A 17,904-nucleotide genomic window follows, 5' to 3' on the forward strand; every position below is an offset into this window, starting at 1 on the left:
TGTCGAAGTATTGTTGTAATATCTTGTTTAAAAAAAGTAGCTAAATAAATAAGTTTTCTAGCTAGAAGTATAGAGCAATGGGTTAAAACAGATAATAAGTGCATTACAAATGCATTTTGCTCACTTATTTGAAGGAACTTTACCTTTTGGAGGATAGGCATTGAAGAGCAGGACAACTACAAGATCTGTACTGGTGGGGGAGCCCGACACATGCACGACCCGCGTACATCGCACCTGAAATGTTAGCGGTTACATAACACTTATAACAGTTCAGGTGGGGGAGCCCGACACATGCACGACCCACGTACATCGCACCTGGAATGTGGGAGGTTACATAACACTTATTACAGTTCAGGTGGGGGAGCCCGACACATGCACGACCCACGTACATCGCACCTGGAATGTGGGAGGATACACAACACTTATAACAGTACTGGTGGGGGAGCCCGACCCATGCACGACCCACGTACCGCGCACCTGGAATGTGGGAGGATACACAACACTTATAACAGCACTGGTGGGGGAGCCCGACACATGCACGAACCGCGTACATCGCACCTGGAATGTGGGAGGTTACACAACACTTATAACAGCACTGGTGAGGGAGCCCGACAAATGCACGACCCGCGTACATCGCACCTGGAATGTGGGAGGTTACACAACACTGACAACAGCACTGGTGGGGGAGCCCGACAAATGCACGACCCACGTAACATCGCACCTGGAATGTGGGAGGTTACACAACACTTATAACAGCACTGGTGGGGGAGCCTGACACATGCACGACCCACGTACATCGCACCTGGAATGTGGGAGGTTACACAACACTTATAACAGTACTGGTGGGGGAGCCTGACACATGCACGACCCGCGTACAACGCACCTGGAATGTGGGAGGTTACACAACACTTATAACAGTACTGGTGGGGGAGCCCGACACATGCACAACCCGCGTACATCACACCTGGAATGTGGGAGGTTACACAACACTTATAACAGCACTGGTGGGGGAGCCTGACACATGCACGACCCCTGTACATCGCACCTGGAATGTTAGCGGTTACACAACACTTATAACAGTACTGGTTGGGGAGCCCGACACATGCATGACCTGCGTACATCGCACCTGGAATGTTAGCGGTTACACAACACTTATAACAGTACTGGTTGGGGAGCCCGACACATGCACGACCTGCGTACATCGCACCTGGAATGTTAGCGGTTACACAACACTTATAACAGTTCTGGTGGGGGAGCCTGACACATGCACGACCCGCGTACATCGCACCTGGAATGTTAGCGGTTACACAACACTTATAACAGCACTGGTGGGGGAGCCCGACACATGCACGACCTGCGTACATCGCACCTGGAATGTTAGCGGTTACACAACACTTATAACAGTACTGGTTGGGGAGCCCGACACATGCATGACCTGCGTACATCGCACCTGGAATGTTAAACAAATAAACAAGTCTTAAAGTATAGATTTAAATTATTAAAGTTACCCCACCTTGACAGGTTTGTAAAGCCGTGTGACGTATGTTGACAGTTTGTCTGTCTCCAAGTCCCGGTACACAATGTGAAACATGGCACCGGTTTCAGCTATAACTCCCCGTGGCGCAAAGATCTGCATCTGGTGAAGAAAGAAAAACCTTGTTTATAAGTTGTCAGTGAAGATTTATACAAAAATATAGCAGCTTCTAAAAAAAATCTTTAAATCAATTAAAAGATTTTTTTAAATTTGTCACGATGACCAATTCCCAAATGTCCGTTAAAACCAATCTCACTAAATCATAACTTACTCTTAATGAAATTCACACAGGAAGAAGCGCAATTTTGATATTCAATAGAGAACAATAAGGTTAAAATCTTATGTGAATTAGTATGGTTAAGCAACTCAAGTTACATGTCCAATGACCTTATTATTTATATCATCATAAGTTGCTATAAATCTTCGAATATTGTAGGTGACTTGAATTTCACAGCCTAATATTCAGGATATCTCATAAAAAGATCAACTCACAAAAGTACATGCACCAATCAGGTCGCAAATATAAAACCTTATGCAAAATTATATAAATTAACAGGACCTACAAGCATGTCCTCCTCATCCAGGTCTTCCTGGTGCCAGGGCTCCCCAAGCTGCATGTTTTCCAAGGTGTTCTGTACTGGAAAGGTAACAATGGGAGGGTTTTATCCCAGTATGCCACAAATAATTCAGTGCAACAAATAAGGTCTTATTTATAACACTGTTTTTTTCAAAATTCTTACTTAAACCAGATTTTACAAAACAAAAATTGGTTAATCGTGATGATTTCATTGCAATAAGCCAAAAAAATACTCAAAACTCTTGTGAATATCACACAATTCACACCCAAACAAAAATAGCCTGCTGACCTTGACCCTGTTGTAAGGGACTTTAAATTGTTTGAGAAATTGGAGCAAAGGAGCGTTAGACAGGAGACAAGTGAAACACTACCTTCTTTCAACAGAATATTAACTTTTGTTTGATATACACATTCATAAATGAGAACTAGAGACCAAGAACATACTAACCCCGCTTCCTTTGAGCAGCTATCTCCTGTCTCGTTCTCGGCTTCTTCCCCGGAGCAGTCTGGTCCGTAAACACAACCTGAAGAATCCAATATCAAGATAATTAAAATTGATAAAATTGAGCAACATGATGCTGTACAATTGTGTTCTTTAAAAACACTCCGACAATAGATCTATTCTGAAAAGAGCAGGGGAGAAGCTTCCCTGACTATTCATGTAACCTATGATTATTCTAACACTTTAAGTCATTTTGTTTCATACTTTCTGTGTTGCTCCATTCAGTTAATGATTCACTCAATTCAAAGGTCTATTTTAGTGCAAAAATGTCAGCTTTGTTCTGAATCTTGAAAGGACATATCACTTCTATTAACCATTCTAGTAGATTTTTTTTCCCCATAATGTCTTCCTCACCTTTGGTTTATCCTTTTCTGATTCTTTGTACATGATCTTTGATGTCTCCAGTTTGAATTTTCTGGATGGAATGTACCAACCAAATGACGCTTTGAACTTGCTGAAAAAAATGCAACAGAACTGATGTTACATATTGATAAAAGGGTTTTTCATTATTATAACCAAACATGACATTAACAAGTCAGATGCATTTAGTCACTTCCATAAAAGAAAAATAAGTATACATACAGATGTATTTTAATAATCAGTTTCAACAATCCCATCAAGTGAGTTTGTTATGTATTAAACGCCTTAAAGATAACAAATCGTATTTTAATAATAGAACGTAGCATAACAATTTTGGAAATTGATTGCTTTTTAGATTCAATGTAATATAACCCTTAAGGCAATAAGCAAGCACATACAATGTTGTTTTCTTATGAGTATAATAATGTATATTCACATGTTATATTTCCACTTGTAAATGAAACCCCGTTGGTCGACAGTGATCATGGTCCCTAGGCTCTCCACAAAGCACATGTACACGATACTTTTCTTGTGGGCACGTAGCAGCTCTGCCTCAACATCTCGACCAATGGCGTTAACATCGGTGGCCTCTTCCTGGAAAAATAAGAACATAACATCTGTGAGAGTAAGCAGATATTTAAAGCCTGTGATCAAGCTATAAGAAACCCTTTGGAGTAAGTAAAAGGCTTCAATGTCGAATTTCTTATTATCTGAGCAGTTATTCACATTCTTGAATTGGGGGTTGAGATTCAGACAATAGAATTCTTAAATGTTTCAATAAAAGGTGTGTGCCTGATTGTAGAACATATTATTTGTTACAAAAAGAGCAAGTTTGACCGTATTTGCTCTTATAATAGCATTTTAATGACAATATTAAAATTTTGCTTTGAGTCCAAGTCTCAATTTCATATTCTAGACATTAGTGTATATGGTAAGACTTATGACTAATGCATTACTTGATATGAAACAATAAAATGCCTATGTACATTGCTTAAGTTTGTTCTCTCATAACATAAACATTCAAATAATTTTAATTTAAGACGAAAAAGAAAAAGATTTATGGCAATCATATACAGTAAACATTGATATGATAATCAAAACCAAGCTATACGATTTTTTCCAATTTTTCTAAACAAGTAAGAATTCAGTAGCAGGTTAAAGGAGATGAACCCTGGTATAAAAAGTCACCTGTATAGACAGAAGTGGCCGATATATACGGGGACAGTCGTTATCAACAGCGAGGTGTTCTGGGTTGATGGACTTCACGGCATCCTGGATGTTACACTTGAGAATGTCACCGTTATCCAGGCTTACCATGACGTCATTCTGAAACGAATTGTCATGGTTATCAGACCAGTCTTACACGAAATGGGTCTGTTTACCCTGGCCACAATGACTCACTGTAATGTCCAAATCCTCACAAAGACAACACCAAGGCACTTACAATACTTCAACACCGCTCAAATTGCTAAGTGGTAGAGCTTCCACTTCGGGTATGGAAGGTCGCAAGCTCAAACCCAAACAGCGCCAAACTAAAACCTTTAAAATTGGTACCAGTAGCTCCCTCGCCTAGCGCTTGGCATTAAAAGGGTAGTATTGGGAAAATAGTGTTCTCTGTTCTGGTTATACCAAGGAAAGTTGAGCCCTTTGTAAGGGTACTTTACACCGAGCAGGTCAAAGAACCAAGAGGTCTCATTGCAAAGAGGTAGGGTACCACATCCGGATCTCTTGTATCTGATTCTCACTTTGTTTTTTCAAGACATCTAATATCTGGATTTAACTTCTATTTCATGTCACTGCTGGGTTACGCAACAATGCAACCGATAGGCACAGGCAGACCTTGATGGTCTCAATTAAACATTACTTTCAAACAACACAGGCCATGACAATGCGTCATCATCTATTCTCTGAAAATAAAACAGACAAGTTTATGATACAATTTAATTCTAAAAGAACATTTTTAAATGTGTGCACAATATGTACAGCATGACAGAGAAATAGTTGAAAATGGAGCATTATACCTGTGTGCCCAGGAAGGAAAGGGAAGGAAAGAATGCAGCCTTCTGTGGGGCCAGTTCGTCGTCATCCTGAACACCCTCCTCTGCAAGGGGACCTGTAAATACATGCATTCAATGTTAATTATAGTAACTTATAGGTACAAAAGTCTAGATGGATACACAATAGAAACATATCATGATATGAAGTTAAATTCAATTTGATTTTAATGATGATGACAAAGAACAAAAGCATACAATTTGGATATCAAAAAATGATAACCATAGCAATATTTTGGCCACGTAAAATTAATCCCCAGTAAAAAGAACAAAAAAATATCACTAATATTTTTTAATCTGCACACAATTCATACGTTTTGTTTTTGTTTTGTTCATTCGGATCAAGACCCTGACTATACTGTTCTATTTCCCCCAACTTGTGATTTGTCATCATAAATGATTATCAATGAAAAAGAGTTTGCTATGTAGTGAAATTTAATATAATTAGCGCTGTTAATCATCAAAATAGTATTTATGATATAGAAGTAATAAATATTATCATATTCATAGTTATTCCATATCAAATATATAAAATTGTTTTTTAAATTCTGTATTACTGTGAAATCATTTATTATCGTTGGCATGAAATTTCGTGGTTTTCCGAAATTTTACATTTTCGTGGGTACTTGAATTCGTGGTTTTTCATTTTTGAAAAAAAAATCTGAATCTGCGATCACCCTAAATCGTCTGCATTATCTCCACGCGCTGGGCACATGATTTCCTTCTTCAACGTCATACGGTTTATGACACTCGCATAGTGGTACAACATGCCAATTAGTGCATATACCCATGTCAATTATCGATTTAATTGGAAAAAACGAAGATGCACCCTGTGAGGTGAAGCCATTGAATACCAATTAAGAATTTTGCAAACTGTGAAAACACAGAGAAGGTGCGTAAATTTGGGTTAACAATCAATGAAATCGATTATATATTTTTTTAAAGAAAAAAAATTGAGTACTGACATTCAACACGCACATCTTGTAAACCTGGAGCTTTTCATGAATAGCACACGTTACAGCACATGTTTCTGTCATTTGGTTCATAAAAAAACAATGAATTGATTTAGTTTGTTATTTGTTAAGGGCAAATATAATATATTAACAAAACAATAATAGTAAGATATACAGTCTGACGGATATTTACGCTGTATACGGCGACCTCTCTAAAGAATATACTATGTACGTACATAACATAGTATGTACATAACAAGGCAATTGAAAAGGTGAATAAAAGGACTATATATCGTGGGATCTTGAATTCGTGGATCACCCAACCCACGAAAACTACGAACATTAATGTCCCACGAACATTAATGATTTCCCAGTAAATGACCACTTATGTGATATCTTTTTTGACCTTGTTTAAAGATGAAGTCATGCCGTCGGGTATCGAGGGTCAGTAGGACCTGCATTTGCTGCGGGTAAATCCCCTTGTCGTCAATTGGCAGTCCAAGTTTCTGACCAGGGCCAAAGTCAACCTGGCCACTAACTACTGAGATCACTTGAAGCCGTCCCTGAAAAAACAAACAGAAACTTTACAAGAGGTGTAGCATGACTGAAAATATATAATCATATAGGTGTGGAAGGGGAGGAGGCGGCTTTGGGTGTATCAGGGAAATGTTTATACATGGTAAATTTTGATGGATTACTGGGATTTAATAAGAGCTCAACAATGCAATGGTGCTGACTAAAGAGGTAAAGTTGTGACCTATACCCTCAAAGATTTACAATTTTATGACATTTTAAAGTTTTTATGAATTTTCATGTCTTTTATTTTGCTTTTAATGATAAATTATGTAAGTAAAATGAGTACGGCACACTATGATCCAATTAACTGAAGATACAATAGTTGACTTTGAAAATGAGCTCCCTGCTAACAAATCCAGCCCTGTGTGAGATCCCTGCTAACATATCCAGCCCTGTGTGAGCTACCTGCTTACACACTAAGACCTAAATGAGCTACCTGCTTACATATCCAGTCATCTTGTTAGTTCTGTCACTATACAGATAATCTTTACATTGTAGTCACTAATGTTTTGAGTCTCAGTTTGAGACTCAAGAATCAAATGGCAAAAACAGAAGAGCAAATATGGTAAAACTGGACATATATTGCAAATACAATATTTAACAATTCATTTAAAAAAATCTGTCGAAATTAATTACATTAAAGAAGATTTTCTGAAGTTGTCTAAAAACCCAGACTTCAGACGTTTGTGAATATAGGCCCAGACAATGTCAGAGAATGAACCCTCCGTCTAGCTGTAAATGTTCATAGAAGGAATGTACGAATGAGGAGCTCACACTAAATTATATAATAGTAACTTACCAATGAGTTGATTGCTGTAAAGCGTGTGCCGTCCAGGCTCCAGGAAATGTCAGTTACTGGGTTGTCCTTCTTGTCATCGTACGTGAGGACACGGAATGGACGCCAGGGTTCCACTGAGAGGTCATATACCATAATATCTCCTGTAACATGATTTATTACAATGTCGTATACCATAATATCTCCTGTAACATGATATATATATGTCAATGTTGTATACCATAATATCTCCTGTATCAAGATTTATGTCAATGTTGTATACCATGATATCTCCTGTAACATGATTTATTACAATGTCGTATACCATAATATTTCCTGTAACATGATTTATGTCAATGTTGTATACCATAGTATCTCCTTTAACATGATTTATGTCAATGTTGTATACCATGATATCTCCTGTATTATGATTTATTAAAATGTCGTATACCATGATATCTCCTGTAACATGATTTATGTCAATGTTGTATACCATGATATCTCCTTTAACATGATTTATGTCAATGTTGTATACCATGAAATCTCCTGTAACATGATTTATTACAATGTTGTATACCATGATATCTCCTGTAACATGATTTATGTCAATGTCGTATACCATAATATCTCCTGTAACATGATTTATGTCAATGTTGTATACCATGATATCTCCTTCAACATGATTAATGACAATGTTGTATACCATGATATCTCCTGTAACATGATTTATGACAATCATTTAAGTTAAACTGTTGACACCTATAAGTCGATCTGAATCATGCTTCAGTCTGTTTCCTAGGTAGAATCTAGTATTGAGATTAATTTTGTACTTGAAAGCACCCAATACTAAAATTGCCTATAAATATGAAAGCAATATTTTTGTGTGTTGTTTTTACTGTTCAAAATGAAACATTAATGCCCTGCTAGATTTATCTATACATAGAATAGATCAACTCAACTCACCATGAAAGGTGGTAGCAGCTATGAATCGATGGTTGGGTGATGTCTGAACCAAGCGAAGTCCTCGGGACTTCTTGTCAAATGTGTGCTCGTGTACAGTGGGCACCATTTTCTAAATAGGCAAAAATATAAGGCTGTAATACATGTCTGAAAATGTTTTTTTACATTTTGAACACATTGCCACATACATGTAGCTTTTATTTTTTCAATATAATTCTGGCATAAAATTTACTTTAATGGAAAAGATTCATGTCCTTCCATCCCCTGCAGCCCATTTCATTTAAGATCTTAATCACAAAGTGAAATAACCTTAGTGTAATATTTCCTTATTTTGTATATATTTGTTTGAATTGATTTTTAGCCAGTAATAAAATTGTAAGAAGTTGAGAAAATGAACAAATACATCTTATTGCCATCGATGACATTCCTACAGATATAAGATTTTTACGAAGTTAAGACTAAAATCCTTTATTGAAATGGGCCCCAGTTTTAGAATGAGATAAAAATAATCATCGAAATCAAATATACTTTACATTTTAGATAATTAGAGTAATAGAAAACAATATGGTTAAGAGATAAGATAAAAATAAATTTCTTAGCTGAAATCCAGCTACTTTTGGGACATTTTGCCAAAGGTGATAGAATCATCTAAGCTCATCGAGGGATGTTATAAGTATCTTCCATGGTCGACAGTGTAAGATAGGTTCATCCTAACACGAGTGTAGGGTGTTTAGCCGAAACGAGGTTTACTGCAGAACACGCTTTGCAAGGGTTGGAATGAACCTATCTTACACGAGTGGCTATGGTAGATGCTTTTTCTCCCACCTCAGTTAAACAAAGAAGGTAAAATGAATTTTTCGCTGGAACTCTTTTGTGCATAGCAAAAATAATTTGCGTATTGATATGTGATCATTTGAGGTTGTTATGGATAGGCGCGTAGTGATTCAGATTATGGAAATAGTCAAATTGTTCTTTAAATAGTTCTGAGGGTGCCGCAGTATTTTTGAATGCAGCTTGCCATTTGAAGCGAGATATAATAAACTTGGATTTTAAATATTGCCAATTAACAAGGTTTCCATGATGCTTCAGACGATGGTCTTCAAAAAGGGAGGTAATTACATCATAGCAATAAAAAAAAGAGTTCCATAAGGGTACTTGTTTTATCACTGCCCGTGGCAAGAAAAGAATTTCCAGCATGGAAAAAATTTTGGATCTACTTATCTGAGGTGGGAGAAAACTGCGTATGATATTGGACATGTCCTTCTAATTTTAATTGCATGTTTGCTAACTTTGGGTTTTAAAATCCAGTATAAAGTACCAAGTAAAACTAACCTTCCAGTAGTTGAGTTCACGGCGGGAGTATCTCCTGAAGGCCTCCTTTTCATGTAGGAGTTCTGCAGGGTCAAGTAATGATGGTTCCAAGCTTCGAGGTTGTACAGTCGGTATGGTGTTAAAGTCAAGTATGGTCAAGTCTGGTGCATCTACATCTTCCCTGGAAGGTGAGTTATTAGATTTCAGGATAATTATTATGATCATTATACTCCTGAAATATTTAATCCACACAAAAAAGTACTTAAAACACACAAAAATTAGTTCTTAAAATTCATGAAATAAAGGAAGATATTTTCAAGTAAATGTGATCAAAAACATATGTCTGACTTTTACCTAATAAGCTAAAATACCTGCTTAACTAGTTTTAAGTAAAACTTGGAATGATGTTAAAGCTGAAAACTATGGTTTGGCTGATTTAAAATAAAAACATTACAATTGTGATCTCCATAAAAAACAGCAGGAAACATAAAGAGGTGGAAAAAGCTACACAGGTACTACAGAGCAAGAACTTGACTATTCATTTTAGTATTGGATATTTAAGTTATTCGCCAATTGTATAGAAAATGTGATTTATCCAATTAAATCAAAATCCAATCTAATTAATTGGATAACTTGCATAAGATGCACTTTGTCTCTTTCAAGTACATTTTAAACCCCCTCCAATTTTGCAGAAGTGTTCAAACAGAAATGTGGTGAAATATATATAGCATCTCAAGAGTGAAAGCCAACAGTCGTCTATTCATATCACTAAACAATACTTAAGGCAAGAGTTACATGGGCCTCATATTTAATGAGTGCCTTGTCTCAGGCAATATATGTACAAAGTTTCATACGAATATAGATTTTTGAGTTTTTATGGCCAAGTTTATGTTTTTAAATGGCAAAAGGAAACAAAGACTATGGCAATATCTGTTATCTTTATAACAGCATTGCAACATGACTTTGCATACGGTCGAAATTCAATGGCTCGATATAGCTTGGCTCTATTTCCTCGTCGGGTTGAACTTGATGTAAAGGACTGATTTATTTATATTCAATGTCAAATGCTTGGCTCGATATTTGCGAGGCTCGAAGTATTTTGGCCAGTCCCTGGGATATATAAAGCCAACAAGCTTCGACTGTACTTATATTTGTGAAAATTTTGGGTATTTAAGTAAGTACCTGATTTTCAAAAGAAAGATTATAATTAATACCTACTTTACCTCATTTATGCAGTTTGCTAATAGATATAAGCTTGCTACCATGGCAAAAATAAAGCTAGATGAATGTGAATAAACAATCCTCTGTGACCATAAATAATTTCTACACCAAGCCTGAAATGTTTCCTTCGCAATAGAAATGCCAGAGAAAAACTGATTTTTTTTTTTAGATTTTCACCTCTCCTTCTTTCACCTGTTAAAATGAAATCCCAGCAATTGTTAAATCATGGATTATTAACAGTTTAAAATCTAAACATTTGTGGTGCTGCTTTGTCAAGAAGAAAACAAATTCTAACCACCTGTCCCACTTTATAAAAGAAGGTGAAATCTAAATACCACTTTTCTCTGGCCGTGGGAGAATATACTGTATATACAGTAGGTAAACAAGACATAGCTCTACAGTATAATAAAGAATCGCTACCCAGCTGCTGCAATACTATCACGATGTGATATTTACTTACCACTCAATTATCTGAATAAACAAATTTTATATTAAAATATATACATGTATACATGATGAATCATTTTAATACGACTCTTGTCATTAAACTATTACAAAATTTGAAATAATAATGGACGGCAGTATAAACTGTCTGCCTCCCCCAATAACTTGTTCAACACTTTAGTTATTCTTTAAACCCAATTTCTCTCTTCATACAACCAGCTCTGCTCCAACTATTAACACTGCTCTGTGTTCCAATGCTCCAGATGATGCCTCTTGTGTCCCATGACCTACACCCCCCATAACTCTGTGAGACCTTGTGTTTTTCAGCTTACAGGTGAGACAAGTTCCCCCATGTATGCCCATTATACACCACAACACCCTCCCTCACTCCCACCATCCAAACTATGTCCCCAAGGTTACTCCTCTTCCTCTTTCACTTTTTCTACTTCCTACCCTTCAGCCTTCCTATCCTTGGTTTTTATCTGTAGACACCAATAACCCTTTTAAGCATCCCCTCCTGTGCCATGTCCTCTACAAATTACACCCCCCCCCCCTGTATCCACCCAACTTTCTCCTCCCTTTTACACAACTTCCTCCTCCCCATCTATGCACATGTGACTACCATTGTCCCCCTTGTGAGCCCTTTCCCCTATCAACCCCCTTGTATCCACCCAACTTGATCCTTACTTTTACACAACTTCCTCCTCCCCATCCTTGCACATGTGACTACAATTGTCCCCCTTGTGAGCCCCTATCCCTGTCAACCCCCTTGTTTCCACCCAACTTGATCCTTACTTTTACACAACTTCCTCCTCCCCATCCTTGCACATGTGACTACAATTGTCCCCCTTGTGAGCCCCTATCCCTGTCAACCCCCTCGTATCCAACCAACTTGATCCTTACTTTTACACAACTTCCCCCTCCCCATCCATGCACATGTGACTACAATTGTCCCCCTTGTGGGCCCCTATCCCTGTCAACCCCCTTGTATCCACCCAACATGATCCTCCTCTTTTTTCCACAACTTCTTTTCCTCCATCCTTGTCCATCAGACACCAATTTTATCCCTTATGAGCCCCTTCCATGAACATCCCCCTTGTTTCCCCCCAACTTACTCCTCCTCTTCCTCATCCGCCTCCACCTCTTCCACAACTTCCTCTCCTCCTGCCTTCCGTGTGATCTTTCTCTTTTTCACCTTGTTCATGGCATACTGCGAGTGACCCCAGATGTCATCTCTGTGGATAAAGCAAGGGAGAGAGTTTAAAAAAATTGAGAAACAATAATGTAAAAGAAGTGCATGTTCTTGTTTAAAGCTAAATCATGTCTATTCATCAACAAAAAATAGAAAACTTTCAGGAAGTCTAATTGTTTACATTTTCATGACTTCAATTCATTGACACTATGCCAAAAACGTCATGAAAAATTGCTTCCCCACAAGAACAGTACTAAAGCATATCTGTATTTATTACACAACATGGATTCACTGACAAATTATATTACCCTAGCAGGTATTGTATTTGTTTTCCCTATATGATAAACACAGCCTGTAAAGTATGTCAATCTAACAATCAGTTGACGAATTACAGGATTACTGTACATTTTATCAATAAATAAAAGCACAGGGTTGCATTATCCAATGGATTAACTGGAAAAAAAACTTGGCCAAATGATCTCGACAAATAGAGAAATTGGTTTAGTGACAGGTCAATCAGAATGTTTGAGTACCTGTGACTGTTTCTATTTTCCTTGATACTGTAGTAACCCTTGGTGACCATGTTGTACGCCCTGTCTGAAGGGTCTCGTGGCTCAGACTGGCCGGATGCTGCATACTGAAATCATAGGAATAAAGCATGAATGTCTCCTTCAAAATAAAGCTTTTTTGTTTGTTTGAGTGTAAGATTGAAATATATTTTAACAAGTGAGCTCCAAAAGTATATTTGTTTTGGTGCTCACTTGGTGAAATTTATTTCAATCATACACTGAAATAAGCAACTTTCTTTTTGTTACATATCTTCAAAGGACATTGAATTACATTCAATTGTGGTTTATCAGAAAAATCATAATTCACTCTGATGGATAAATCTCAAGAAAGCCTATAATAAATATGCTTTAAACAATATTTAAATGAAATTGTACATGAAAACATTCTTAGGTATCACATTAATTTTTTTACATGTTGCATTTAATTGGAAATATATTCTAAGTATGAAAATAAACAGATAAAGAACTTAGAAGTAATCGAAAAATGTATCAAATGGGCTTACAGTTTGCACTCTTTCGAGGAACTTGATAGAGGTTTTATACTAAATTTCTAGGTACCCTTAAATGCTCCGTGTAATATTTCAATATGTTACAAGATTTATCCCCCCTACTTCTGCATCAGCCATGAGCATGCTATGCTGTCTGTAATATTTCAATATGTTACAAGATTTATTCCCCTTACTTCTGCCTCGGCCATTAGCATGCCATCCGTGATGTTCCCAAATGACCTGTACATGTGATACATCTCCCCGATAACCTCATCAATCATGTCACCAGTTTCCTATAAATCAAAAACATTTCACAATAAAGATTCAGTTGAGTTTACATCAGGATAACCTTCATTGCTTATATAATAGCAAAAGAATAACATGGTGATAACTTGCACCTTAGTGCTATAAATTGCTTACTTAATAGTTAAGAAGAAGGAGTATATCTCTGACAGTCACAATTATTGCTTTGTTCACACACAAAATGCCAGTTATTTAAAAAAAAAAGAGTCAAAGATCTTCTCTCCTTCAGGTAGAGATGGTATATTTTCATATATAATTGAGCAAAATTTGAGTTGGGAGGTGAGTAAAAATAAACCAACTGTGAAATTTAAGCTATCAACAGCAACTAGTACATTAAGAATGAGCTCCTCCGCTATAAGATGTACAGCTCGTTTCTCGGCTATTGACTCAGTCTGTCTGTCCCGCCACACTTTATCTTCCGCCAGAATTGCCCTGCCAAAGAAACATTACATAACAGAAATGTGTAATGTTTTGCAGTAGTAGCCAGTACACTCATTAATAATAAAGTCCCTATAATGAGAGAAAATTTGGAGTGAAAGTTAAGATTAAGTTTATATTAGACTGCCCTTTACAAACTAGAGCTGTCACAGGAGTGACGAATACCCCCAAATGCCGCCTGGACACAGGAATGGCAAACCATACCTTTGAAAAGAGGCCATAACTCCAAGGTTACTGCACACTGCATCTTCTTTTATCATGCATGTATTGTTTTATTTAAATCTGTTGGGTAATTTAGAAGTTACACTGCTGACAAGAAAAACTAGCCTTTCATGAGTTATCGTCCGGAAACCGTTTTTTCTATTTTTGGTAACAGTGACCTTGACCTTGGCCCCACCAGCCCAAATATTGAACTCGACCTGTATCTTCTGATGTTACACCTGTGTACCAAAAATTGTTCAAATCTGTCTAGCCTTTCATGAGTTATCGTCCGGACACCGTTTTTCTATTTTTAGTAACAGTGACCTTGACATTGGTCCCACCAGCCCCAATATCGAACTTGCCCTGTATCTTCTGATGTTACACCTGTGTACCAAAAATTGTTCAAATCTGTCAAGCCTTTCATGATTTATCGTCTGGAAACCGTTTTTCTATTTTTAGTGACAGTGACCTTGACTTTGGCCACACCAGCCCCAATATCAAACTTGACCTGTATCTTCTGATGTTACACCTGTGTACCAAAAATTGTTCAAATCTGTCAAGCCTTTCATGAGTTATCGCCCGGAAACCGTTTTTCTATTTTTAGTAACAGTGACCTTGACATTGGTCCCACCAGCCCCAATATCGAACTTGACCTGTATCTTCTGATGTTACACCTGTGTACCAAAAATTGTTCAAATCTGTCAAGCCTTTCATGAGTTATTGTCTGGAAACCGTTTTTCTATTTTTAGTAACAGTGACCTTGACTTTGGCCCCACCAGCCCCAATATCGAACTTGACCTGTATCTTCTGATGTTACACCTGTGTACCAAAAATTGTTCAAATCTGTCAAGCCTTTCATGAGTTATCGTCTGGAAACCGTTTTTTCTATTTTTAGTAACAGTGACCTTAACATTGGTCCCACCAGCCCCAATATCAACTTGACCTGTATCTTCTGATGTTACACCTGTGTACCAAAAATTGTTCAAATCTGTCAAGCCTTTCATGATTTATTGTCCGGAAACCATTTTTCTATTTTTAGTAACAGTGACCTTGACTTTGGCCCCACCAGCCCCAATATCGAAGTTGACCTGTATCTTCTGATGTTACACCTGTGTACCAAAAATTGTTCAAATCTGTCAAGCCTTACATGAGTTATCGCCCGGAAACCGTTTTTCTATTATTAGTAACAGTGACCTTGACCTTGGCCCCACCAGCCCCAATATCGAACTTGACCTATATCTTCTGATGTTACACCTGTGTACCAAACTGTATCTTCTGATGTTACACCTGTGTACCAAAAATTGTTCAAATCTGTTAGCCTTTCATGAGTTATCGTCCGGAAACCGTTTTTCTATTTTTAGTTACAGTGACCTTGACCTTGGCCCCACCAGCCCCAATATTGAACTTGGCCTGTATCTTCTGATGTTACACCTGTGTACCAAAAATTGTTCAAATCTGTCTAGCCTTTCATGAGTTATCGCCTGGAAACAGTTTTTCTATTTTTAGTAACAGTGACCTTGACCTTGGCCCCACCAGCCCCAATATCGAACTTGACCTGTATATTCTGATGTTACACCTGTGTACCAAAAATTGTCCAAATCTGTCAAGCCTTTCATGAGTTATCGTCCGGAAACCGTTTTTCTATTTTTAGTAACAGTGACCTTGACCTTGGCCCCACCAGCCCCAATATCGAACTTGACTTGTATCTTCTGATGTTACACCTGTATACCAAAAATTGTTCAAATCTGTCAAGCTTTTCATGAGTTATCGTCCGGAAACCGTTTTTCTATTTTTAGTAACAGTGACCTTGACCTTGGCCCAACCAGCCCCAATATCGAACTTGACCTGTATTTTCTGATGTTACCCCTGTGTACCAAAATTTTTTCAAATCTGTCAAGCCTTTCATGAGTTATCGTCCGGAAACCGTTTTTCTATTTTTAGTAACAGTGACCTTGACCTTGGCCCAACCAGCCCCAATATCGAACTTGACCTGTATCTTCTGATGTTACACCTGTGTACCAAAATTTTTTCAAATCGTCTAGCCTTTCATGAGTTATTGTCCGGAAACCATGAAAACCGACAGACCGACAGACAGACCGACCGACCGACCGACCGACCGACCGACCGACAAGCTCACTCCTATATACCCCCTCAAACTTCGTTTGTGGGGGTTTAAAAATGTACTTGCGAGCATACCCCTATATTCATTGACTTTGTGGTTTACAGTTTCTTTAATACAATCAAATTGAATTTTGAATGCAGAAGTGACAACACCTCAAGTCAAATAATGGTGCCATCGGCAGCAAATTTGAGTCCTGTTGGGGTATACACTTTAACAGAAACCAATTTAACCAAGAAAAAGGATTACAAAATAAAACTATGAAAAGGTGTTACTTTAAGATAATAAAAACTTATCAAAAATATGATAACATAGGTATGACTGCCTGCTTGTGAGGTACGAAACCTCGAAAGAATATAAACGTCACTATTTCCTCCATGGGACTCATTTTGGCTGACAATGACACGATCACTTACTTATAGGTGCCAGACTCAACAACATCATCATGCAGGAAGTAGAGGTTGAGAAAGTTTTCCACAACATCGTCCACAATGCCACGACACTGGAAAGTATCCAAGTACAACATCTATTAAAACGGCAATGCTGGCACTTGTAAACAAAAACAAAGAGAATATGGTGAAGAAGTTTTACCTATCTAGGTAAGATATCTCTCTGTTTTTATCAAGCCCAAGTAAAAATCCCTCTGTATTTCTCAGCGAGCCAGGGGTGTAAAATCAAAAATATTTAAACCAGAGTTATGGAACGTACTTAAATTATGAGCTGCAAAGTCAATGTAAACATGTGAAAAATGTTTCAAAATAAAATGTTCATGTTCTGTAGGCAATGCCATGAATGTTTGAAAGCAAAAATAACATAATGCCTTTTACAACATTGCAACTTTGCAACTTTTTTTTTTTAAGTTAAAGTGTAAATTTGTAATATAAGGTCGTGCTTGTGTACATGTTATAACATACAAGAAAGTAGTCCTGTATTTGCCAAGGCTGGTAACTCCCAAGATCCAGCTCCCCGTTATACGGCTTCTTGTAGTAGTTGTAATGGTGCTGGAGGTTGTCCCTGAAAATATCAGAGATGTACAAAAACATACTCAATACAAGTTGACAGGCTGAGTAATGTGTTAAATGTAAGTTAAGCTGTATAAGTTCAGAACTTTTTTAAACAACATGATAAACAGCATTGTTGTTAAATTTTTAAACATAACAAATCTGATGATGTGTTCACATATTTACATACAATCAAGAAGAGCTGAACAATTATCACAACAAGTGTATCCAGAGCAGTAACAATTTGAAAGTTAACAAAAATGATGTGAACAATGTTGTTAACTTTATCAAAGTTTTGAACAAAATGGCCAACAATAAAGCTAAAT

At 37.3% G+C, this 17,904-nt stretch overlaps 1 protein-coding gene across 4 annotated transcripts in view; it reads right to left on the reverse strand.

Moving 5' to 3' along the window:
* Positions 1–17,904, reverse strand: part of LOC128220031 (uncharacterized) — a 36,727-nt gene that overhangs the window by 8,326 nt on the left and 10,497 nt on the right. For all 4 annotated transcript variants that reach the window (XM_052928276.1, XM_052928277.1, XM_052928278.1 and 1 more), the window contains exons 7-24: positions 17,492–17,591; positions 16,994–17,079; positions 14,152–14,251; positions 13,711–13,809; positions 12,993–13,096; positions 12,383–12,502; positions 9,624–9,783; positions 8,295–8,403; positions 7,356–7,495; positions 6,387–6,543; positions 4,995–5,086; positions 4,162–4,299; positions 3,410–3,567; positions 2,968–3,067; positions 2,560–2,635; positions 2,098–2,171; positions 1,514–1,636; positions 144–234 (exon numbers count right to left, since the gene is read on the reverse strand). In XM_052928276.1, the coding sequence (XP_052784236.1) occupies positions 144–234; positions 1,514–1,636; positions 2,098–2,171; positions 2,560–2,635; positions 2,968–3,067; positions 3,410–3,567; positions 4,162–4,299; positions 4,995–5,086; positions 6,387–6,543; positions 7,356–7,495; positions 8,295–8,403; positions 9,624–9,783; positions 12,383–12,502; positions 12,993–13,096; positions 13,711–13,809; positions 14,152–14,251; positions 16,994–17,079; positions 17,492–17,591 (2,027 nt within the window). The remainder of the gene's footprint in view (positions 1–143; positions 235–1,513; positions 1,637–2,097; positions 2,172–2,559; positions 2,636–2,967; positions 3,068–3,409; positions 3,568–4,161; positions 4,300–4,994; positions 5,087–6,386; positions 6,544–7,355; positions 7,496–8,294; positions 8,404–9,623; positions 9,784–12,382; positions 12,503–12,992; positions 13,097–13,710; positions 13,810–14,151; positions 14,252–16,993; positions 17,080–17,491; positions 17,592–17,904) is intronic.

Source organism: Mya arenaria, chromosome 15 (genome assembly GCF_026914265.1).
Source record: "Mya arenaria isolate MELC-2E11 chromosome 15, ASM2691426v1".
NCBI lineage: Eukaryota > Metazoa > Mollusca > Bivalvia > Myida > Myidae > Mya > Mya arenaria.